Source organism: Sceloporus undulatus, chromosome 2 (assembly GCF_019175285.1).
Source record: "Sceloporus undulatus isolate JIND9_A2432 ecotype Alabama chromosome 2, SceUnd_v1.1, whole genome shotgun sequence".
Lineage (NCBI taxonomy): Eukaryota > Metazoa > Chordata > Lepidosauria > Squamata > Phrynosomatidae > Sceloporus > Sceloporus undulatus.
Window position 1 is genome coordinate 142436464 of NC_056523.1, and position 24976 is coordinate 142461439.

Sequence of the window (24976 nt, forward strand, 5' to 3'; positions counted from 1 at the left end):
AGTTTGGAGAAGCAGATACTGGTATCTTTTATAAATCTTTAGAGGGGAAAATGTGTGTATAACTCCATGCAGCAGCTTTAGAGGTGCATTGTAGAATATACAACCTGCATTTTCTTGGATGCTAAAGGGCTTTCAGTGCCATTGTGGCCTAGTGGTTTGAGCTCTGGACTGACTCTAGAATCTAGAGGGTTTGAATTCTGGCTTGACCATGGAAACCCACTGAGTGACCCTGAGCAAGTCATACTCTCTCAGTCTTAGAGGATAGCAATGACTTTGCCAAGAAAACCCCATGATAAAAATTATTATTATTATTATTATTATTATTATGATAGGGTCACCGTAAGTCAGGAAGGGCTTGAAGGCATACAACAAGGCCATTCCCTTCTCTTTTTGTGTCATCGTTTTAGGTCCAAAACACACTGCAGAAATACTGTATACAGTATACTCATCTATAAGTCTAAAAATTTATGCCCCAAAATTGACCCCCAAATCCTAGGCTGATTTATTTATAGGTCAGCATGGTAATGTACATGGCAGCTCTTTCAGATTTCCTCATGCAGTTTCTTTCTGTCCTGAGCCATCTCAAGAGTCCTTGGTGGCTGATTGATTGCTGAAGCCTTGAACTGATTGCTTCTTCTCTCTTGCCCCTCATTTTACACTCCCCCTATCTACGGGTCATATCAAAATCCATAATTTTGGTCCCAACGCTTGCCCTCGACTTATACATGAGGTCGATCTATAGTTGAGCATATACGATAATCTAGTGCCACTGCTTTAACTGCCCTGATTTGATGCTAGGGAATTCTGGGAACTGTAGTTTTGGGAGCCTTTTAGCTTTCTCTGTCAGAGCTCTGATGCCACAATAAACTACAATTCCCAGGATTCCCTAGCACTGAGCCAGGGCAGTTAAAGCAATCTGGATGATTTCTGCAGTATATTTTGTTCTTTAAACTGTAAACCTGAGGGCAGGGAACTGTCCAATTAATAATCTAAAGATCTAGCTGTGTTAGTCTGTAGAATCAGTACGTAGTAGAGGAATCTTGTGGCACCTTTGAAACTGACTGGAGCTTTCCTAGACTTCAGTCTACTTCCTTAGATGATCCAAATGCTTCTGAGGAAGTAGAGTGTTTTGTGGGTTTCTTGGCCTACGTGGCCGTATTCCCTAAGAGTTTCTTCCCGATGATTTCTCTGAGGATGCCAGCCACAGATGCTGGCCAAACGTCAGAAACAAACTCTTCCAGAACAGGGCCACAGAGCCTGAAAGACCTACCCACCCCCCACAAAAAGCTATGGGTGCCAGCCGTGAAAGCCTTCCACTTCGGAAGCAGCAGGTACCAATTTCTTCCTTCCAGGCGCCTCGAGATTCAGACTCCGTTTCTGAAGAGCGGGGCCTATTAAATACAATACATTTCAATACTGAAATAATAACAAGAACGACAACAACAGAGGGCCTGTGGGCGGCGTCTTTCTATCTATCTACCACTTTCAGGCCCACCAGCCAGCCCCCTCCAGGCGCGGCGCCGCCTCCTCCTTCTTCTAGGCGAGGCCGAGGCCTGTCAGGCGGCCTCCGTGGGCCTTGGCAACCAGCGGAGCCAGGGGCAGCTACGCGAGAGAGGGGCGGGCGCGGTGCATGGCGGGAAACGCCCTCGCTGGAGGGAGCCGCCATTTTGTCTGTGTCCCTCGCATCCGCCTCCGCCTCCGCCGCCGCTGTGTGTTCCTTGGCCGGGGAGGGAAAGCGGTGGAGTCCCGCCGGGCCGAGAGAAGGAGACGGGCATCATGATTTCGGCCGCCCAGCTTCTGGACGAGCTGATGGGCCGGGACAGGAACCTGGCCCCGGATGAAAAGCGCAGCAACGTGCGCTGGGACCACGAGAGCGTGAGTGGCGCGGGCTCCGGGCCTGAGGGCGGCTGGCTGGGTTGCTTTCGGGGAGGAAGGCAGGCAGGCAGGCAGGAAGGAGGAGGGGGGCTGGGCCGCTCGGGGAAGCGGGTTGGGCTGGAGGCTGGCGAGGGTCCGGAGCGATGGCGGGGAATGGGACTCCAGGAGCCCGCCGCGGCCTTTGCAAACAAAGGAGGCCCGCACGGCGGAGGAGAAGGCGGGCCTGGGAAGAGCGGGGCAAGGAGAGGGCTTGCAAAGGCAGGCAGGAGCCACTTGGACGGCGGAAGGGGCAGCTGGCTTCTTAGTGTTGTAGACTGCACCCACACTGGAGAAACAATCCGTCCTGGCCCCTCTTTAACCGGAACGGCTCAATGCTATGGAATTCTGGGGACGCAACAAACTACCATTCCCAGAATTCCAAAGCACTGAGCAGTTCCTGTTAAAGAGGGGCCAGAACGGATTGTTTCTCCAGTGTGGATGCAGCCGTGTAACGCGGGTCACTGCTGAGTATTAAGACACGGCACCGAGGCCAGAAGCGGGAAGATACTACTGTCCCTGTTAATAGATTATGGATTATGTTAACCAGAACTGAGCAGGGAGGCCGAGGACTGGACAGGAAGCCTTCTTACTTCGGGCTCAGCCTTGTTCCCAGTAGGAAATTCACCCAAATTACTGGGACCCCGAATTCAAAGCGAACCGATTTTTATAGCCTTTTGAACAGAGAAAACTACCAGTCACGTTGCATTGGTCCCATTGAATGAAACATTTGCACCCTTCCTGTAGACTAATCTATCCCTCAGGGGTTAGCCATCAATCCCTCTTTTATCTATAGGTTTTGTTCCACTGCCCTCAAACTGTATGCAGCACTTAAGTGCTCTTAAGTTAGGAGCCATTTCCAGGTTGTTTACAATCCATAAACAGAACATTTGACCTGGCCTACAAAACCGACCCTTGCCCTATACTTCTCAGCACTACAATCTTCAGCTCCTCAGCAAGTGAAATTCTGAATTTTAACCACTATTCTGCCACATACTGAAGCAGAAATGTTTTTAAAAGGTAGGTATGGTGCTGCAGAACTAATTCCAGCTTGAGGCCACTTCAACTGCCCTGGCTCAGTGCTAGGGAATTGTGGGAATTATTACTATTATTATGATTACATTTATTGATATCCCGCCCATCTTTGAAGACTGGGACTCAGGGTGACTTACAACATTTCAAAAACGCCATACAGTTAAAACGTACAAAAATAGTATATTAAAATTCTAGTTTGTTGTGTCACCTGATCTCTCTGGCAGAGAAAGCTCAATGTCTTACAAAACTACAGTTCCCAGAATTCTCTAGCATTGAGCCAGGACAGTTGAAGCGTTATGAAACTGGATTGTTTCTGCAGTTTGTTTTGAATCTATCAGAGAGGAACATATTGCTGTACAAGTTACTGAGATGGAGTGGTACCTTCAAATAGGTTCTCTTGTATGTCTCCATCCTTACTTTGGATGAGGGATTGCAGGCTTTAGATGGTCTTCTTGCTAAATAACCTCAGTGCGTGGTCAGGATCATAGCTGTTTACGTATATTCATGGAACACACAGCGTTAGATGTTTGAAAATAAAAGTAAACATACGTTTTTGCATCTAGAAAAGGCAGACAGCAAGAAAAACTGCATGCAGCCCAGGCAAAGGGTGTACCTATCTCTTTAGTACTCACATAGGCTCCTCCTAGTATGTGGGCTTCTTTTCTAATGTATTGAAGATCGGTAATGTCTCTACTTGCTTATAAATTTTCAGCACCATAATCTCTTTATGCATCAATTCAAAAGTGGGCCCCGTTCAGTTTATGGGGCTTATTCTAGGCAAATGGGTAAAATATTTTTCCTTTAAGTCTCATACTAAATAATTTGAATTAGTAGTACTGAGGTGTTGTCACTCATGAGCTGGAATTGGGGCACCCTCACATGTCCCTTACATGTCTCTCGTAATCTGATTGTGAAGTAGTATCCAAAGCCCCCTTCCCAATTTACTATAAAGTCCAAAAGCTGCCCCATACAGGCAATCTGGACCCAAGCAGGACACACAGCCAGAAGCACTGAGACCTCTGAAGGATCTCAGCACTGACATCATTGTTACGTATCGGGCTACAGAAGGGGTAGTCAAAAATTATTCATTGAAGCGTGCATTACCTATATGAGGTGGCTTTGGGCCTTTAAAGTAAGTTGGGGATGGTATGATCAGATTCCAAAACATAAGTATATTTGAATATGGATCATAATGTTGTTGGGCAAGTAGTCTTCAGAGTTGCATGCAGTTGGTTCAGATTTGTTTGTATAAATCTGTTTGATTTATACTAGTAATTGGTTTGTGATAAATGTTTAGACTTGTTCTAGTTTCATTTTGATAAACTAGATTTTAGAATAACGGGGGAATATCAGGAAAACAGAACATTATTTTTTCAAGATTATATTTTCTGCTAGTTCTTTTAACTGGAAGTCATTTGAGAAAGGCATAAGAATGTTTCTTGGCATGTTTCTTTTTGTTAAGAAAGATCACAAGATCTGTACACCTCAACAGTAGTTTCCTTTCCATTAGATGAGGTAGGACTCTGTGCATCATAGCTGCGTTCTGCTTGTCCTTTGAAGAGTTGTTAATACTTCAGCAGTTCAATTAATGCAGACATTTGGGATGTGGAAAAAAACATTCCAAGCAGATCTTCTTCCAGTTAGAAAAACAGTGAGACATTTGAACTGAACCAGATATAACTCCAAAACATTGTTTAGCTATTTCATTCTTAAACATACATAGAATCATAGAGTTGGGAAAGACCCCAATAACGTCAATAACATTTCTTTCAGCAAACTTATGGTTCCTGAGTTTTCAAATGTTTAATTCTGTTGTCTTCGATTTGTCCGATTTTAAATTGATGTTCTGATAATTTTTATATTTATCATTTTGTTATTTTAAAATCTCAAAGTTGGCATCTTGTATAACATTCCATAATTTATTGGGTGTATTGAAGAAATACAGTACTTTCATTCATCTTAATTCGCCCAGCAGTCCACTCTGAGTTGATATTTCATCAAGCCATCCATCGTAATTCCCAAGTTCCTTTTTTTGATCAGTTACTACAGCACAGATCCCAAAGTTGGCATCTTGTATAACATTCCATAATTTATTAACACGTTTTCCCCGTTAATGTACACCACTATACACTTGCTTGCAGTGAGTTACAGTGCGTCCGTGTCATATGCGGGTTTGAGCATATGCTCAAACCTGTGGAGAGCAGTGTGCAGGGCGCAAGGGGCAGCATGTCCCATTGGAATGAATGGGGCGCACACCCATGGTGCACGTGCGCCACCGCCGGTGCATGCACGAGCCCCATTCAAGTGAATGGGGCTTGAGCATACACACTATTTGTCTTAGGCAGGAGAGGGGGATCCGGAATGGATCCCCCGTGTAAACCAAGGGCCCACTGTATTTATGACATTATAGTGCTCATCCACCGTATTTGGAAATTTTTATATTCCATCTTTGTTTTTACTGCCCTAAATAATTTGGTGTTGTCATTTGGTCATCACGCTGCTTACTACTATTGCTATTATTATCCCACCTTTTTCCTGGCTAGGTCTCAAAATGGCTTACAAAGATTAAAACATATAAAACTATTTTTTAAAAAAAATCACACTAGAAAAGTAACTCCTCCAGTTATTTAAATACAAAGGTAAAAGTATTGTTCCCAGAACAGATTTCTTGAGAACAACACTGTTTATGTTCCTGCAGTGTGGAAATGTTCAGTTTACTCTAGTTTAACTATCCGGTTCATAAATGAGTTATCAGACCACTCTTCATATCCCCCTGAAGTTTGTGTTTTGAGGAGAATCTTTTAAGTGAAATCTTTGCGCCTTATCGCACACTGTGCTTTTTTGCTGCTAAAATAACATTGTTTTCAAAACCACTATGCAGTTGGAACTGCTCTCTTCCTATTGTACCTTCACAATCTTTCCAGCATTGCAGTGCTAAAATCTTTTAGTGCACACTATTTAGCACAGTCCATTCAGTATGTGTGTGTGTGGGGGGGGGGAGCAAGATAAATGAATAAATAATATTAATAGTAATATAGTAATATAGCCCTTCAGTGCTATTCAGCAAGCCCTGCATCAGGGCAAATGGGGTTTATTATGATAGGCCAAAAGCACTTTGATTGCCTTAAGTATTTTTTGCATACAGCTTTTGCTCAAAAAAGACTGAAGTCGACATGGAATGTGTAAGGTAGGGTGTCACGTTTAAAGAGCCACCAACAGTGTTACCCATTATAATCAGGGCTGGGGAGTAGTGGTGATTTTGGAGTTACTCCTTGTCCTACTCTGGAGTAAGATTTTTTAAAAATGTTACTCCTACTGCTTCTGTAAAAACCTTTTACTCCTACTTTCCAGCCCTGGGGGAAATCCCAGGTTGCTTTGCAAGGCTGGGGTGTGTGTGTGTGTGTAAGTGTCTCTCTTTGCCTCCCAGTCTCTTCCCCAGTGCAATATAATAAAATTGTTTTTTTGGTGTTTACATGTGCAATATAATAACAGGAATAAGGAGTAACAAATTATATTTGTTACTACTCCTACTCTTGTAAAAAACCTCTTAGACCTTTACTCCTTACTCTTACTCCCCAGCCCCGGTTATAATATATAGATGTGTAATTCCAAAATGAAGTTCATGAAACTAGTATTTTCTGTCGTGTAAGACAACCCCCAATTTTTCCAGTTAAAATATAGAGTTTGGGATATACTCGCTGTATAAGACTACCCCTCTTCCAACGCACACCAAATAAAAATGAAAAAAAAACCCCATCAAATTTGATTTCAATATGGTAATTTTAATTCAAATGTTTATGACATGCCGGTACTTAGCAGGAAAACTTGTTGTATACAAAGCCTGCTTGGATTGGTTAGCTCTCCCTGCTTGCCCAGCCCTCCCTGTCTCCAAGACTATCAGAGCGGTAGCACAAACATGGCTCTTTTTTCCATACCCCAGGCATCCAGACGCCTGCAGCTTGCTCCGCCCTTCACTTACACCTTCCCAATAAGGTGCCCCGTCACCTTGTCATTGGGACCATGTTAAGTCACTTCTTTCCACAAATCCTGGTGAGTGGATTTTCTTCTACCATACTTGTACAGCGCCACCATTGCTGCTTTCCTACGATCACTGCATACCGAGGGGATGCAGCCATTTTTGAGCTTCCCCCACCATATGCGGCGACCGCAGATTCTCCAGTCCGGCTCGGAAGTTTCAGCACCCGCCCTATAAGACAACACCCCACATATAAGATGACACCCAACTTTTGAGAAGATGTTCCTGGGTTAAAAAGTAGTCTTATACGCCAGAAAATACAGTAGTTGTGCCTCTTCATCTTTAAACTGTTTGTAAAGAAAACAACTGAGTGATACTCAAGAAAGTTCTGAAGGGATGAGAAGGATACATTCAGAGAAAGGTGGCTGCAGTGAGGAGCAAAACGTGTCTGCAGATGTGAATAAGTACATCATCCCTTCAGAACATCTTCAGCTCCTGCTGGGTTGCTTTCTTCACAGACAGCGATGAGTTGTGAAGTAAAGACACAATGAGCTCTGTTCATATTTCTTATTACATTCACAAATTAGATTGGATTCAACCCATTAGTTACAATAATAGTTTGTGAAGATACTTTTAAGTTTTTAAATAAATGATTGGTGGCTATTGGGCTAGCAGTGAGCTTTGCTTACTCCTTCATGACACTTCCATGTAATTTAGTAATTTCAGCCCTTGGAACACCAGATGTCACTATGAATTCATTTGAGATTTGCAAAATATAATTCTCTCAGTTAAAACACACCCGCATTCATTTTGGACAGCCAAATAGTGTCCTGTACTTGAGAACAACATTTAAGGCTTGATGCTCAGTGGGACAGCAAGTGTAAAGCCTTCCAAGATCCTTAATGGCTAGGAGATCTACAGCAAAAATGCTGCAGGCATTATTATGGATCAGGCAAGGTTGATAGAAATTCTAGCTGTTGAAGAAAGAGAAAATTGCACCATTCTTTTATACTTTTGTCTTTCTAGAGATAAGGTGTAGGAAACAGAATTCTAAAAAAAACTGTTGTTCTTCCCTGTCAGGTTTGTAAATACTACCTTTGTGGATTTTGTCCAGCTGAATTATTCACGAATACACGTTCTGACTTGGGTAAGTATGTGTGTTTTTTATGTTGTAGCAGATAGGAAGCTGAGGGTTACTGCTGAGGGCTACTGCTTGTGGTTTGGGGTGTTAATGTCTTTAAAAACTGTTGTTGTCATGTATCTTTTTAGAATAAACTGTCTCTTTGTTATTAAGGCCCAAAAACCTTAACTATCATGTTCGTAGCTAATTATATTCTAAGCTAAGAATTCCAGTTGCATCAAATCTAGCATTTGATTTACTAAGTATCAAAATATAGATGTTTTTGCTCTTGGAAATACTTTTTAAGAATACAGTGGGCCCTTCACATTCACTGAGGTTAGGGGCACAGGACGACCATGAAAGTGAAAAAAACTGCAAATAAAAAAAACTGTTTTTTTGTTTTGTTTTTACTTTAGAGAACCTCTCGGAATCTCTCTATCCTCCAGCACAGCTCTATGGTCACCTTTTGCCAGAAAATGACTATAGAATCATTATGCAAGACTTACAGATGCCTAGAGAAGTGTTCTTTCTAGGTATCTAGGTCTTCCTGCATGACCTGTGGTGGACATTAACAATAGAGTCACACTGGAGGACCTAGAGATTCCTAAAGTGAACATATTAATTCCTAGAGAGAACATATTAATCAAATCAGTGAATAATCAAAGCCAGAAATGGTGAGGGCCAACTTTAGTTTTGTAATCTTTCCTTTTATTGATAGATTTCCTCCACAGCCAATTCAGTCTCTTAGATTTAATGGTCTTTTACTTTTATATTAGATCAAACCACAGACTTAAAGCCTAGTCAGTGTTGTACCAGCATACAGATTTATAATGTGGCTCATACCAAAATTTCACTAATGCATATGTGCAGGATGGTGACACTAAGGAGAATCTATCATAGGGTTTTCTTGACAAGTTTCTTCAGAGGGGGTTCGCCATTGCCACCCTATAAGGCTGAGAGAGGGTGATCTGCCCAGGGTCACCCAATGGGTTAGTATGCCTGAGTGGGGAATCAAACTCTCATCTCCAGAGTCATAGTCCAACACTTAACTACGACCCCATGTTGGCTCACTCAGTGTATATGCACATGGTTCTAAAACTGTTCAAATCTTTTCAGCTTGTTTTTAATCTCTAAAATTGTTTAATATCTTTTTAGATTGTTTGAACTTTTTAAATTGTTTTAAATGTTGTAGTCTGCTTCATTTAATTTTAATTCGACCTTGCCCTGAGTTACTGTGATACAGGATGGGTTATAAATATTTTAATCAATAAACCACTACAATACGCTGGCTCTTAATGGTAGTGCCAGTACCAAGTTGAAAATCAAGATTTTGGAAAACAAGTGGTTGGCCTGACTGTTTCCTTGTTTGGTTTTTAAAAGATTCACTTCACAGCTTTGATTTCTAAACATTCATAGCTACATTTTTGGTAGCTTTAATACATGTTGCAAGGGTATAGTATACTTGTTCTTTAGCTGTCACTAATTCTGTACAAAGTTGCAGAAATATATGTGATGCCAAGTATGTTCAGAGGTTTGTGGAAGTAAGCCTTTTTGCCTTATTCCTGGAAAGAACTTGAATCTTTTTCATTTTGTGGCATGTTCATTCTTACATTTAACATCCACTTGTGTTCTGTATAGTATCAGTAGAATATTGATTACAGGTGTTGCCAGTTACATCATAACAATCAAAATTTTTAGATGTTAAGATGTGCAGGGCTATACAGTGGTATTCCTGCTCTCTAATTTACCTTATGGGAAGAGAGCTTTGAAGTTTGTCTTAAAATATTCCAATAAAGTATTTGAATTTATTATCCTTTTTATTTCTAGGCCCATGTGAAAAAATTCATGATGAAAATCTCAGAAAACAGTGAGTACATCTAATTATAGTTTTTAAGTAGCTAGTAAATATAACTAAACACTAATAGATACATTTAAATGAAGTAAAAATGTTAGTCTTTATTGAAACAGCTCATAAACTCTTGTGACATACTGATATAGATTCAGATCTATATCCGTTTCTCTTGTGCTTTGGCTATACAATGATTGACATTTAATTACAAAGTTGTTTGTTTTGTTTGTTTGTTTTTCCATTGACAGGTATGAGAAGAGTTCTCGGTTCATGAAAGTAGGCTATGAAAGAGAATTCCTTCGTTATTTACAGAGCTTGCTTGCAGAGGTCGAACGTCGAATTCGAAGAGGCCATGCTCGTTTAGCATTGTCTCAGAATCAGCAATCCTCAGGTGTAAGTATATAAGGAGATGTATGTATGTTTTCTTGTAAGTTGGATTTAAAATAGGGAATATTTACAGATTTACCCAATGATTATAGCATGCTTGAGACATTTCATAAGAAGAAGAAGAAAACTTAATGATTCAAAAGATATAGGCTGTCGTGCTGCTTTTCTAGCTTCTTGTAACTTTACAAACATGGAAAATAGAAGCAGGCTGCATAAGCCATGGTAATATGTCAAGCACATTATGTTTACTTAATTGTTCTGAAGCATCTAAACATAGCAGAATTATTTAGGCTTTAGTCTTTTACCCAGTTACCTCAGAGTAAGTTTTTAAGAACTTAGTGGAGTTTACATCTGACTACAAATGCATAACATTGCAGTATTAATTTGCAAACTCTTTTGTAGAGAGTGGAAATTTAATATTCTTGTATATTAAAAACTTACTGCAGAGTTACATCTTCTATTATTTTTTTAGCATGAGTAGTGTGATAGACAGAGGTAAACAAAGAAGATCTATGCATTGTTTTATTGATTTCCTTTGCATGGTTACTGATAACTTTGTTTTAATATTTAGCAAGCAGCAGGACCTACTGGTAAAAATGAAGAGAAGATTCAAGTTTTAACTGACAAAATCGATGTACTTCTACAGCAGGTAAAGATTTCTTGAATATTACAGAAATGTTCAGAAACCTGGATTAAAGCACTGTAATAGCTCCCCCCCCCCCCTCTTTACTAGATTGAAGAACTGGGTTCTGAAGGAAAAGTAGAAGAGGCTCAAGGAATGATGAAGCTTGTCGAACAGTTAAAAGAAGAAAGAGAGTTGCTCAGGTCCACAACTTCAGTAAGTACACCACAGGAACCCAACTGATTTTTAATACCTAAAGGCCACAAGACGTAAATCAGTCATGATGCTTTCGCGATGCCTTGTAATTCAGTTAATTATAAAAAAAGTTTTGTACTTGTCCTTTAAATCTTTTCATTCTTTACAAGTTGATGATTCTTAATCTCAACTTAATATTTAACTTGCAAAATAATTTAATAAAGTAATTATTACATTTTCCAAGACTAGTTTTCACTAGCAAGGAAACATCTATATAAAATATCTAGCAGCTAGCATTGCAGCAGAGTCAGGGCTGTGCTATCTGCTAGAAGAACAGAACTTACTGCTGATCATAGCCAGGTTTTTTCCTATTCAGGACCTTCATTTTCCTCATCAATGAGGGATATAAGGCAGTACCAGCCTTTGGTGTGTCACCAGTGATGGGCTGACACCTGTGAGTCAACCCCAAAGTGGTGATGCTAAAAGATGTCACCACTGTGAGGAGATATAGATCAAAGGCACTACCGCTTCTTAGATTGGAGAGTAGATACAGTCCATGGGTGTGAGGCATGGTCTGGTAAAACCATGCCATTTACAGAGGGAATGTAAATTGACTGTTGAAGCTACCCCCAGAGTCTTTGGGTGAGAGCCAGGAATTGAAAGGAAGAATTAAGGTTACTAAGGTTAGAGCCAAGTACTATGATTAATCATAATGCCTTATTCAATCATCTCCGTTGCATAGGAGGAGGAGGCATTGCATTACAATAGTTCCACTTCTGTCTGCATTCCAGGTCCTTGACAGTAACTCTACTGGATGCTTCTTAAGCCTCACTACCATTGAGCCATGGAATGCCACAGGATTCCATCTTGACTCCCATGTTGTTCACTGTCTCAGCCACTAGGGAAGGTCATAAAGAGATTTGGGCTGGAGTGCTGGCAGTACGCTGATTGCATTGAGCTCTACTTTTGTTTGTTGTTGGATTTGCCTGGATGTGGCCATGTAAACCAATTTTTAATCCCAGGAGGATTGTGTCTTATTGGTTCTCAGGTCCAGATTTGGCTAATTTACCTAACTTGGACGTTGTTGCACCTCTTGAGCTGTGTAGCTTGGAAGTACTCTTAGGTCCATCTTTGTCATTAGATACTCAGGTGGGCTATTTGGCTGACAGTGCTTGAGGCCAGCTTTAAGTTATTGGCTAGCTACAGCCTTTCTTGGACAAGGATAACTTACCCATAGTAGTCCATGCACTGCTGACTTCCTGAATTTTCTGTAGTAAAACTCTTCTATGGGGCTGCCCTTGAAAATGACTTGGAAACTTCAGCTAGTGCAAACATCAGAAGCTAGACTGCTAACTGGAACATCATATAAAAACCATATAACCTTGGTTTTAAAAAGGTTTTCACTGGCTGCTAATATGTTTCTAGTCCGAAATCAAGTTGATGTTAATAATAATTAAAGTTCTAAATGGCTTGGGATCTCATTGCATGAAGGAGGGCCTCTCCTTGAATACCCCTGAGACCCTGTGTCCCATCATTCAGGACAATATATTGTGAGAAGATGCAGAAGAGGGCCTTCTCCGATGTGGCACCCCACTTACAGAATAGTTTCCCCTCAATAGTCTGATTAGGTCCATTGTTGTCATTCTGGCACCAATTGAACATGTGGCTCTTCACTAAAGCCTTTGGGATGTAATTACGTAATGGTTTTACACAAACCCTCACACGCACATGATTTTTAACATTTTAAACTATTTTAATTGCCTTTAATTTTTTTTAATAGTTTACATTGTCTTAAATTTGTCAGGTTGGTTTTATTGTACACTGACCCGAGATCTTTAGCAACAGAGTGGGATTTGATGTTGTTAGCTGTCCTTGAGTCAATCTCAGCCCATATAAATATTAAAATAAGTAAGATTTAAAAAAATAAAAAGATTATTTGCATTGATCCAATCTGAGTGTATCAAAACACTATGTAGCTTGTTTTAAGTATCTTGAATTTAGACAGGATTCAAAGATACAGCTGTATTAGTCTGTAGAGTCAGTATGTAGAGCGATTTTTTAGCACCTTTGAGACTGTGGACCCGTACAAACAGGCCAAAATAAAGCTGCTCCGGGTCACTTTGAAGGTATGCTGTTTAAATGACACACACATCTTAAGAGGCCAGAGATTTCCCCAAAGCTGCACTTCAGTCCTTAAGAATGGAGCGTGACTTTGGCGCGACTTCTGGCCTCTTAGGATGCATACATAATTTAAACAGCATACCTCCAAAGTGATCCGAAGTAGCTTTATTTTGGCCTGTCTGTACAGGCTCTAAGTGAAAGAAAGAAGTTGGAAGCATGAGCTTTCCTAGACTTCAGTCTACTTCCTCAGATGCATTTAGTGGAGTGGAAACCAGGGACAGATATATATATATGCCATTGGTATGTGAGAATGTGCATTCAAATTCAAAATCCACTGTTTATGGAAATGAAGTAGCAAGTCCAGTTTTAACTATGGTTGTTAGTGAACAAAGACATTGGGAACTGGCCATTCTGTATGGAAATGAACAGGCATGACCAGTTTCGCTTTGAAAACTAGCCTGTAGGTGGGAAAAATAGATGAGTGTACGACACCCCCCTAAAGATGGGGTTAGTTAGTGTTGAAATGTGTGTAGTGAGCCAAGAAGCCATTATCCCTGTTCAATTCATTGCTGAGGAGCTGTTGTTTCTATGTATGAATTCCAATTCTGCTGTTTTTCTTTCCAATCTACCTTTTGTTGAAGGGCCAATGTTCTGATGTCTGAGATGAAATGCCCAGAGTGATTGAAATGTTCCGCCACCAGTTTTTGTGTAGTTCCATTCCTAATGTCTGATTTATGTACATTTATATTCTAGCACAGGGACCGGCCTGTTTGCCCAATGTGGAGTGGTCAGTGTAGGACGCCCCCATTCTCCAGGGGGCGTCTTACAGTCATCTGTTCTTCCCACCTACTGGCTAGTTTCCAAAGCCAAAGTGGTCTTCATTTCCATATACATTCCATATAGATTTCCTCTTCATTTCCATTTACATTGGACAGTTCCCAATGTCTTTGTTTACTAACAACCTTAGTTAAAACTGGACTAGCTTCTTCATTCCCATACACAAAGGATTTTGAATTTGAATGGACATTTTCACATATCAATGGCAGGTTTCCACTCCACTAAATGCATTTGAGGAAGTAGACTGAAGTCTAGGAAAGCTCATGCTTCCAACTTCTTTCTTTCAGTTAGTCTCCAAGGTTCTACAATATCTTTCTACATATTGAATGTAGATAATATTTTGCAGTATGGCTGTGTGCTGTTCAATGGTGGGGGGTGGGTAATTGGAGCACTATGTCAGCCTTATGTGTAAATTATGATGGCATGGTAAACTTTCACTGCATAAAGTAGACAAGTAATGGCAAACTTGTTAAGGTCCGAGTGCCCAAACTAAAAGGTCTTCCGGCACCCAGTGCTGGGGGTGGGACTTCTGCCCTCCGGGGCGGGACTTCCAGGGCAGTTCTTCCACCGCCCTCCTGGGCCTTCAGATGCCTCTCCAGAGACAGCTAAAGGCCTTGGGAAGTGAGGGGGAAGAAGAGGCTGCCTCTTCCTCACCCCCCCCCCCCCCAATGCTATCTTCTCCTCCTTCCCCCCTAGTCTCCCCAGGCCTTCAGCTGTCTCTGAGAGGCAACTGGAGGCCGAGGAGGGTCAGGAAGGAGGAGAAACAGGCGCACGCCTCTTCCTCCTCATTTCCCCGTCTTGTACCGGGGACGTGGCATCACATGCCATAGGTTTGCCATCACAGATGTAGACTTATATGAAGTGCCCAGTGAGACAGCTTTGTTTAAACAGCAAACCCTTCTCAGATTCCATTGAGTTTTAGAAATGAGTTTGGAACTTGACATGAGTTGCTTAAGTAGTTTATCCAAAGTCCCACTTCAGAACCAGTTATTTGGATTAATGCCTTAGCCAGTTCTTGCTACATCAGAATGTAGCCTGAAAAGCTGAAAACATTTGTGAAAGAAAGAAGTCATGCCTTCCATCCATTCCATGCAACTTCACAAAATAGAATTAAAACAGATTTTGAAAAAGACTTTGGAATTACAGCAGCCCAGATCTCTTTGGATTTACCAACATGAGTATGAAATAAAGTTTTCCCCTCATCTCCTATCTTGATTCTTACAGTAAGCGAAAATGCCTTGAGTAGGGAAACCCTCTTCCATTAGGGGTTGCAGTGCTCTGGTGTCATATTCTGTCTTTCCAAAAAGTGTCCTGGTCATATTCTTTGCAAATGGATTTCTAGTGAGATTTTTTTTTAATTACAGCATCCTCACATTGAAATACAAATGCATTTAGGTGGGCCCTTTTATCTGTTTTGCTGGATTGAGAATAATTCTTGGAGTCACCATATTGTAAACCAAATCTGGAACAGAAATGAGAAAAACATTTCAAAGTCATTCCCTTTTTTTAAATAAGTGTCTTTTCTTTACAGACAATTGAAAGCTTTGCAGCCCAGGAAAAGCAGATGGAAGTTTGTGAAGTCTGCGGAGCTTTTTTAATTGTTGGAGATGCACAGTCAAGAGTAGATGATCATTTGATGGGAAAACAGCATATGGGTTATGCTAAAATTAAAGCTACAGTAGAAGAATTAAAGGTATGTTAAACCTCAGCGTGTTTTAAAAAAATTAAAGGAAACATGCCGTATATGCTAGTAAACATTATCATTATTAAATTAATTAATTCATTTTAATGTACGTTGTTTTTTGTTTTTAATTGTACTGTTTTTTAATACTGTGAAGTCCCGGTCCTGGAAAAAGAGCAGGATATATGCAAATGGAAGTACCGTGGGCTGTCCACATGGGCTGGGGCTGGGGCACAGGACCCCCCTGAAAGTGGAAAACTTGCAAATAAAAAACCCCAATATGGATTGTTTTTTACCTGAGAGAACACTTCTGTAAGATTCTTTAGGTCCTCCGTGCAACTCTGTGTTCAACATCAACTGAAACTTGTCCATAAAATCAAACTGGAGAACATTAAAAATGCCTATAGGAGTGCTTTCTCTAGAATTTTTTGGGGATAGTCTGCACTGGCCAAATACAGCTGCTTCCAGCTGCTTTGAAGTTAGGGTGTTCAGACAACACATGAAATGAAACCCGGTAGAAAGTGAAAGGAAGCTATACTCTGGAGCCAAAAACTGGAGCAAAAAGAAGCCAGGATACACCATCTCAAGGTGGAAAATATGCATCATCTTACCAGCATAAACAGCCCAGCACCAGTATGGGACTGTGGCAAAGCAAAAATGTGATTGTCGATAATGCTATGGATGTAATGACAACATAGACAAACCAGACAGTCCAACAAAGGGGCATAGGGTGAAGAGAGGTCAAGGGGACATGTATGGGGGCTTCCATGATTGCACTTTGCCAATGTATCTCTGGGCACACCAATGCACTGTACAAGCAGTGCGTTGCACTTGCGACTGTGTGGCCGATCATACAGGTTGGTATCCAGTGGAATGGCATGTGAGTGGGAAGAGGGAAGTTATTGGAGGTTGCAGACGGTGTGTTTATGCAGTGGAGGCTATGCATAGTGGGGCGGCGACAAAACAACAACTGCAGTGTGGCTTGATGCTGCATGGTGCAGAACAGCCCATGGGTGTTTGACCACCTTGGGAACGAGCTGTGCAGACAGTGGGGTTTTGACCTGCTTTTAGAAAACCAAGGATAGAGCTGCTTTTTCCTGCCCATCTGCTCCGGCCCTAGGCCCTCTGGTGTGATTCTCTGGCAACTTCCAGAAGAGTCTGGAGCACCTGGAGATTCCTTGACAGAACATCCCAATTATATCCGCAAACAATCAGATCCGCAAAAGTCAGAGCAACAATACTTAGAACTTTGTGACACCAAAGAGAATAGCACAGCTAACATTGTTCAATATAGTTGGTCCTCTGTATCCATGGATTCAACCATCCACAGCTTGAAAAGCTTGATTTTGCCATTTATATAAGGGACATTATTTTACTACCTCATTTTACAGTGGAGCATAGCCTTATGCGAGAGATCCATTCCGGACACCCCCCTCCCCCATGTAAGGCAAGTCCCTCGTAAACTCAAGCTCCATTCAATAGAGTGGGGCTTGTGGTTGTGGCGGTTTGGTGCACACGCTATTCATTTAATGCCAACGCGGCTTCCATGTAAACAGGAAGCCACATATAGTGTGTGTGGAGTGGGTGAACTGTATATAACTGGACGTGAGCATCCATGGATTTTGGTATGCACAGGGGCGGGATGGGGGGGTGTCCTAGAACCAAACCCCAGCAGATACCAAGGTTACCAGTGGGCTACCTATGGAGGAAATAATGGCTTTTGTTGTTGTTGTTGTTCACATTACACAAAGACTAAATCTTTTATAGTTATATTATTAATATATAAAGTATTAATACTATAAACTATTTATAGGGAATTGAAAATCAATAGTAAACCAGGATGTAACACACCTTCCTCTCCTCCCTCCCAATATGAGGCAAGAAAGTAATTGTATACAAATAACTGAATATAGGTTTTCAAATGTTGAGGGCCTGCTGTGTATTGAATAATGAAAGACCAAAATTGGTATTATTCTGTGAAATTAGTAAAAAGAATTGAGTTGTGTCACATCAATAATGTATGTATTTTGATGTACCGTATAAAATGTGTCCTGATGACCTGGTTTTTTTTTAAACACACAACATTTCCTGTAACCTTTGTGGAATTATGTCCATTTTAAGGAGAAATTAAGAAAAAGAACAGAAGAGCCTGAGCGTGATGATCGGTTAAAAAAAGAGAAGCTAGAACGAGAAGAAAGAGAGAGGGAGCGTGAAAGGGAAGAAAAAGAAAGAAAGAGGCGACGTGAGGAAGAAGAAAAGGAAAAAGAGAGAGCTCGTGACAGAGAGAGACGAAAGAGAAGTCGTTCACGAAGCAGACATTCAAGCAGAACCTCTGACAGGAGAGGTAGTCGATCAAGGGACCATAAAAGATCCAGAAGCAAAGACAGAAGACGAAGCCGGTATTTATTTAGGAAGTGATATGAATTAATTTGTGTTTATTGATTACTGCTTTGCCTTTTAGAAATAGAATACAAAGTTTGTTAATAACTTGTTAAAGCTTTTTCTGATGGCTATCATTTTAAAAAAATGTTTAGGAGTCGAGATCGACGCAGAAGCCGAAGCCATGATAGGTCAGACAGAAAACACAGATCACGAAGCAGGGAGAGAAAGCGGTCAAAGAGCCGGGATCGGAAATCTTACAAGCACAGAAGCAAAAGTAGAGAGCGAGAACAAGACAGGAAATCTAAGGAAAAAGGTTAGTCGATATGAATGATACGAAAATTCTCTGCTGTGCCATGGTCCCTCAGTTTGGGGGTGGGGGTACCTTTTTTTCCAGGCTCTTCTTGAATTTCAGTCCATGTGTTGTAGCATTTTAGATGTGCAGTCCCTGCATTCCAGGTAGATATTGCAGGATTAAATGAGCTGCCCCCATTTTTATCTTCCATGAGATTTAATAATTTGTATCTGTTCAATTGAGTATTCTTTTGGTGCCAAGCACACAACGTTAACAATCCTAACTATATGAATTGGTATGATATGTTTTTTTAAAGAGGTGTTATTTTGACTTGGGAGATAGGCTACTCTTCTGCATTCTCATATTCCTTCTCTTCACTTGCTTTATATTGTTTCTATTTTTCATCCTTACCTAAATGTTTGATAATTTAAGAATTTTGTAATAGTCTAATCAAAGTAGGTTCTTAATTTTTTAGATCGTTCTTGAAATATCTTCATTAAAAACTGTGTTAGCAAATATGACAGATTTCCTTTTGTTGGAATCTTTTGGTGTCTGTTCATTACTGAAATTTCCTCTGACCAAGAATAACATGGAGTCCAAATAAAATAAAGTTCCGTAATAGCTTTGTCTTAAGTTTCCTACATGTCTGTTTAGATGACGAATACATATCTATCTTAAGGTGGCTGGAAATGTTTGAGGGGTAAACATATGAGTTAATTGATTATTTTCCTTTGGGATAGGTTTGATCAGTTCTTCTGTTACAACTAGATGTGCCTGTTATCCTTCTGATTTCAAGCCCTTTCTCAAACCGATATAGAACATGACCTCTATTTCACATGGTCTTTCTCATTCACTTCCTGCTTTCTAAACTATTCTGTTTGGATTGTTGGACTTCCTCTTGGTCACTTAGAGTGCAGTGCTGTCCATGTCTACTGAGAAGTAAGTCTCATTGAGTTAAAAGAAGCTTGTTCCTGAGTCAGTGTCAAGGACTTGCCTCATTAGTGAAGAACAGGGTTCTGCAATCATGTTCAATAAAGTGTTCTGAAGGAAATGAAAGGAAAATTTGTACCCTTTTTTTGTATTGTGATTTCCTCCCTGTTGTCACAGTTTATTCAAACTTCTCTTCCCCAAATTTTGAGGATATTTCACAAAAACCTATGTAGTATCATTAGTGTGCAAAATTCTGGGTCTTTTTATTGCTTGATGGCAGTATGGTGTAACTTGGTATTATAATCATGGCCTTAATTAGATTCAGTTCTGTCACTGGCCTGTAGAAACTGTATTCATTTGGTATGTGTGTTGCATATTTATTTTGCTAAATTGTATTCCTGCCTGCTCAGGAAATTAATAGTGAACCTCCTAAAATTATGGTGAATAAGACCAGATTAATGGGAATGATTTTGTGTATGGATACTACTTTAGGTTGTACCATCAGTGGAGGTTGCACACTTATTACACTGTCAGTTGCCTCTAGAACAGGGGTCGGCAACCTCCGGCCCACGGGCGCGGCCCGCGAAGGCCTGCCGTGGCCCCCGCTGCTTCTCCGCCAGCCGCGGCCCCGCCCTCGCAGCTTTCAACCGCTCTGGGCGCCGCCATTTGGGGTGGCAAATGGCAGCGAAGTCCGCCGACCTTCCCTAGTCTAACTTCGCCGCCATTTTGGGCGAAAAAATGGCGGCGCCCATAGCGGCCTCTGGGGATATGGCGCCCCGCCATTTTGCCGCCCAAAATGGCGGCGCCCAGAGCGGCGCCGCAGTAAGCGGCGGCAACGGCGGCGGCCTCTGGAGGCCCTACCGTCTCTGGGACCCCCAGGAGGGCTCCCAGGGCGGCAGGGGGCCTGCAGGGCCCGCGCCCCTCTGGGCCCTGCAGAGGGCTCCCAGGGCGCAGGGGGCCCTGTGGGGCCTGCTGCCGTCTCTGGGGCCCTCCAGGCGGGCTCCAGGGGCGGCAGGGGGCCTCTGCGGGGCAGCTGCCGTCTCTGGGCCCTGCGGAGGGTTCCCAGGGCGGCAGGGGCCTCTGCGGGGCCCTGCGGTTCTCGGGGGCCCTCCAGGGGGCTCCAATGGCGGCTGGGGGCCTCTGGAAGGCCCGGTGCCGTCACTGGGCCCTCCAGGGGTCCTCCAGCACTGACAGGGCCCCCCCAGCTTTTTTGCTGGTCTCTGACGGGCCTAGCCCCGTCAGGGGCCAGCAAAAATGGGAGGCTGGCCCCCGGAAGCTCCGCCCCGGCATGCGGCCCCGCCCCTGGAGGGTGGAAGCTCCACCCCCAAGCAACAGCCCGCCCCGAGGTGGAAGCTCCCCCCCGGCATGTGGCCCCGCCCCAGAGGTGGGAAGCTCCACTCCTGGCACATGGCCCGCCCCAGAGGGTCGAAGCTCCACCCCCCAGCTTCGCCCCCCCAGTCGCCTGAGGGACAGCAACCCGGCCCCGGCTCAAAAAAGTTGCCTACCCCTGTCTGAAAGACCCAGTGACACAAAAATAGATCATGTTTTTATAGTTTTGCAAAAGTCAGTTTTATCACTGAGATATGCATTGAAACTGCTTTTTTGCTCATTGTCCTATTTGCAGTGCATTTTTTAACACACAAAACCTAACAGAATTAATTTTCTGTTCATCGTAAAGTTTTTCACAGTTTAATGGAATAAAATGTTACATGTTTAACAAGAGACAGAGAGATAACTGTCCATCAATTAGATTTCAGAATATGCAGTTCATTCCAAGAGTAATAAATGTGTGAAACCTTCACAGTTTTCCAGTAAGTAGAATGCAGTTAGAAAGTCGTGCCATTCCATAGGCCTATGAAAACCGGATTCGTGCGAAAAAGCGAAAAAGAAGTTTGACAAAAAACATGAAAACTGTCCCTATGGATTTTTTCGTCCGAAAAATTGTACCTGTATCATCCGAGGTAATGTAAGAATGAGAAGTGTGACTCATACTGCATAATGGTGTGTTTTTTCGACTGTCTGAATTTTTCCCCTTTCCTTCCTATAAACGTCCTTTGTGTTCCACTTAGTCGAAAAAAGTTACTTCTTTTTATATTGGCCTTGCCTTATGCAAAACACAGTCTTGTTAAGCAACTGTTTGAATATTTATCCTAACTGCAGGTTCCTTATTTTTTTCTTTTCAATTTTACATGCTTTGGGCAAAGTCATTTATTAACACAGACTTTACAAGAAAGCATCCATGAACATAAGTGCAAAATGAGGAACTGAAATTAAAGTAAATTCCATTTGCGCCCTCCTGAAATTGGAACCTCATGATAAAATCTCCTTCATTAAGAGGCTAGTATATAAGCAGAACAAATGAAAACAGGCAATCATAATGGGATGTGTTCAACCACGAGCAAATCAATTCCATTATTTTGGTAATAAACTTGTTTTCCTCTGTCCCTGCTCTGACCTGTCCAATGAAACCCAGGAATTACATTCTAGTAGTCACAATCAATGGCTTCATCTGAAGTGCAGAAATAATCCAGTTTGACACACCTTTAACTACCACAGCCAGTGCTGTGGAATCCAAGAACTAGTTTTATGAGATATTTGCCATCTTTATCAGAGAGCTCTGTGCCACAACAAACTACAATTCCCAGAATCCATTCCGAGGTATGGCAGGTAAAGCAGTGTCAAATTGATTCTTTCTGCAGGGCAGATTAGCCCTAATCACCTGAATAGATAGGCATCCCAGCATCAGCTGTGCACATATGATCACAAAATAATTTTAAGGAATATGCAAGGAAGCTTACACTGCAGACAGTCTGCTTTTTTAAAGTTTATCCAAATTTAGTAGATTTCAAGAATGATTATCATCAAATGAAAGATACACTACAATGAAGTAAGACTCGGGCAGTTGTCATAGTATAGGCTCATCTTTCAACCCACAGGTTAATAAATATTTTATAGTGCCAAAAGAAAACACCCCTTTCCCTCACCTGTCCAATTTTAAAGCACTTTAAAGTGCTCCACAAGATCTATACACTGCCCATTATAGGGCTGTTGAGCTCTATCGTATCACATAGGACAGAAGATAAGCTTATTGGACTGACGCTAGTCCTCTGCGGGGCAAAAAGACTGCTGTTCCCAGTGGATCTAATGGGAACGTCGATGCCTAATAAAGCAAAAATGGAAGACTTTCAAAAAGGTCATTAGTGCAACCTACCCAGGCAATTATCACACAGAGCAGACACTTAAGAGTTCCAAAGTTAATGGACTTCTGTGGCTGATTCTCTCTAGGTTTCATTATGGGTGTTTCCTTGTCATTTCCAGATTTTGTTTGTTATCTGTTAAGAAATTGGTTTTAGGTTCCTGGCAGCAGGAATTGAAGGCTTCTGGAAGTACGGTACCTATTTGCTCCTGTGGATGGCCAAAACTTAACATTGCCATGCTTTTATATACTCACCACCCAAGTAGCTTTGAGACTCTCTTCTTTACAGTTCTGATTTGCTTTTCCTTAAATAAATCCATTCAAAACAGCTAGTTGGATGCTTAGCAAGAATTTTGTTCACCATACTGCAGAGAAATACTAGTGTACTGTCATTATGCCATGTACATTAATTAGTAAAAGTTCATTTAATGGGTCATAACTGATAAAATCTCCCATGAAACTCTGCTCACTATGCTAGCCTGGGCATTAGTATAAGACAGATACATTAAAATAAGATGCAAGACCGACTGACTTTCAGATCTCTTTCTACTAGTTTTCTCTGGCTTTCCTATGTGGGTGGCAGTAAATACACTTGTTCAGACTCCTTCGCTGCTTGCCATTTATTTAGATAGGTTGCTGTCCTCCTGTGGATGATGATTCCCATCACTATTAATTAACGGTCCTGTGGCAGGAGAAAGGTGGGATATAAATAAATAAAATTTGGGTTCAAATAATTTACTACATCATAACTTTTAATTGTTTGACATGTGAAAATAAGCTGCAGATTTGCCAGTAATGTGAAATATTTGCAATCTATTATACTGCTTTGAAGGCTACTTTTTTTCTCTTCCCTAGTCCCCAACTAATACTGCATCACTATACGCTTTTCTCCTTCTGGCAGTGGGGCAAATAGGGAGACAACCCAACGGCTGGTGATGTGATGTGATGGCATAGCAGGCAAATGAAGTAAAACATGTGGAGGGGCTTTGAAGACAGTGAGGAGAAGCAGTTGCTGCAAGTTAAGCAGAGGATTAAAGCTTTGGTCAAGTATAGAAAAAATTGACAGATTGGTTGACCATCAACTAAATATAAAAGGGCACCTTCTTCCAGTGACAATTTTGGCATCGTGTACAGTACAAAATTAAATCTAACAGATTTTATTTTTTTTTAAAAACTCTACTTTACAGTACATAAGACCTGAACTTCTTCTGTTTGCCTAGTTAAAAAAAAGCAATTGTATTTTTAAAGTTTTTTAAAGACATCTTAAATTCATTCAGACTGCTCTATCTCGGATAAAGATCTGGTTTGTACATATGGCTGTGTTAATCTTGATTCTAGGTAGCATAGATATACATGTAGTTTGTAATTTTGGCCAGACCTTTCAAATAGTTAACTTTTCTTGCATATTTGAAGCAGTAGTTACTTGCCTTGATGTTATCCTGTCCCTTGCTCTAGTTCTATTATTCAGATCTTACTCTTCTGATAAAATTACTCTATTTTTATACAGTATTAGGCCTATAACTTTGATGTATAGTTTCCAATTTTACAGATATAGCTGAGTGTCTCAGCACACGTGAAAAAGTGAGGCCATGTGTGTATTTACTGTGAAGTCCATGGTCAATGTCTTCTTTCATGCAGAAAAGGGGGGGGATCGGATGATAAAAAAAGTATGTGAAGTCCAGTAGCCGAGAAAAAACAGAGTGAAGACACAACATGGACTTCCAATGAAAGCGTGCTAAGAATGAGGTCAATGGACCAGTGAAGACAAAAACTGAAGGTGACACTCAGTCCAATTAAAACTGATCTGATATGAACTCAGTCATAACAGAGGTAAGTGCATTATTTCAAACTTTGATTAGGCTTTTTGTTACTGTTAACAGTTCAGCGTAAGTATGTACAGATGAAGATGGAGCTAAGCAAAGTAAGAAGAAGATACTAAAGCACTTCGGAAGGAAAACACAGTGTAGCCCTGCAAAACTTTTGAAGTACATTGTTTGTATCGGCTATTTTGTAGCATACTCATACCCCCATAGTGTGCCTCTTGGGAAGATATTGTAATTAATGGCACCATAGCAGTTTTAATATCCTATTTTTTATTTTTAGGGATTTGTTATCTTTTTTTAACATTTGAACTGATTTGTAATTAAGCCATATGTGTTGGTGCATCAAAACATTTGCTTTAATACTTATATTGGAGGCACATGTGTGGACTAGTTGTTTATATAAACTGCTAGTATTTCTTTGTCAAGGATGTTTCTAGTTTTTTTGCTTTGCCTTGCATTCTAATGCAGTTTGTTCGTAACTCGAGAGCCGGAGCATTGAGATGGAGTGGAAGTGTAGGGTTTTATGAATAATTGCAGCTGACTACACATACCTCACACAGCGTGGTGTTGTGAGCGGCCCTGAAAAGCCAAATTAAAAATCAAGGATTCAGTCAAACTA

At 41.3% G+C, this 24976-nt stretch overlaps 1 protein-coding gene across 2 annotated transcripts; it reads left to right on the forward strand.

Annotated features, from left to right (window-relative positions):
- The first annotated feature begins 1646 nt into the window (after nucleotides 1-1646).
- LUC7L3 (LUC7 like 3 pre-mRNA splicing factor) lies at nucleotides 1647-24162 on the forward strand. Of its 2 annotated transcripts, none has more exons than XM_042454135.1 (10): nucleotides 1647-1875; nucleotides 8003-8069; nucleotides 9870-9909; nucleotides 10140-10284; nucleotides 10850-10927; nucleotides 11012-11116; nucleotides 15585-15746; nucleotides 17856-18133; nucleotides 18269-18429; nucleotides 24069-24162. In XM_042454135.1, the coding sequence occupies exons 1-10, from the start codon at nucleotides 1777-1779 to the stop codon at nucleotides 24140-24142; spliced, it is 1209 nt and encodes a 402-aa protein (XP_042310069.1). In that variant the 5' UTR covers nucleotides 1647-1776; the 3' UTR covers nucleotides 24143-24162. The 2 variants fall into 2 exon arrangements, with proteins under 2 accessions (XP_042310069.1, XP_042310071.1); XM_042454137.1 differs by lacking the exon at nucleotides 24069-24162 and adding an exon at nucleotides 22410-22482.
- Nucleotides 24163-24976: the final 814 nt, after the last annotated feature.

What these genes read in the sequence shown, in the direction of transcription:
- LUC7L3 (XM_042454135.1), top strand. Translation starts at nt 1,777, where the DNA reads ATGATTTCGGCCGCCCAGCTTCTGGACGAGCTGATGGGCCGGGACAGG. An exon ending in GAATACACGTTCTGACTTGG is followed by an intron (nt 8,070 to 9,869) that starts GTAAGTATGTGT and finishes TTTTATTTCTAG; the next exon opens with GCCCATGTGAAAAAATTCAT. An exon ending in GATGAAAATCTCAGAAAACA is followed by an intron (nt 9,910 to 10,139) that starts GTGAGTACATCT and finishes TTCCATTGACAG; the next exon opens with GTATGAGAAGAGTTCTCGGT.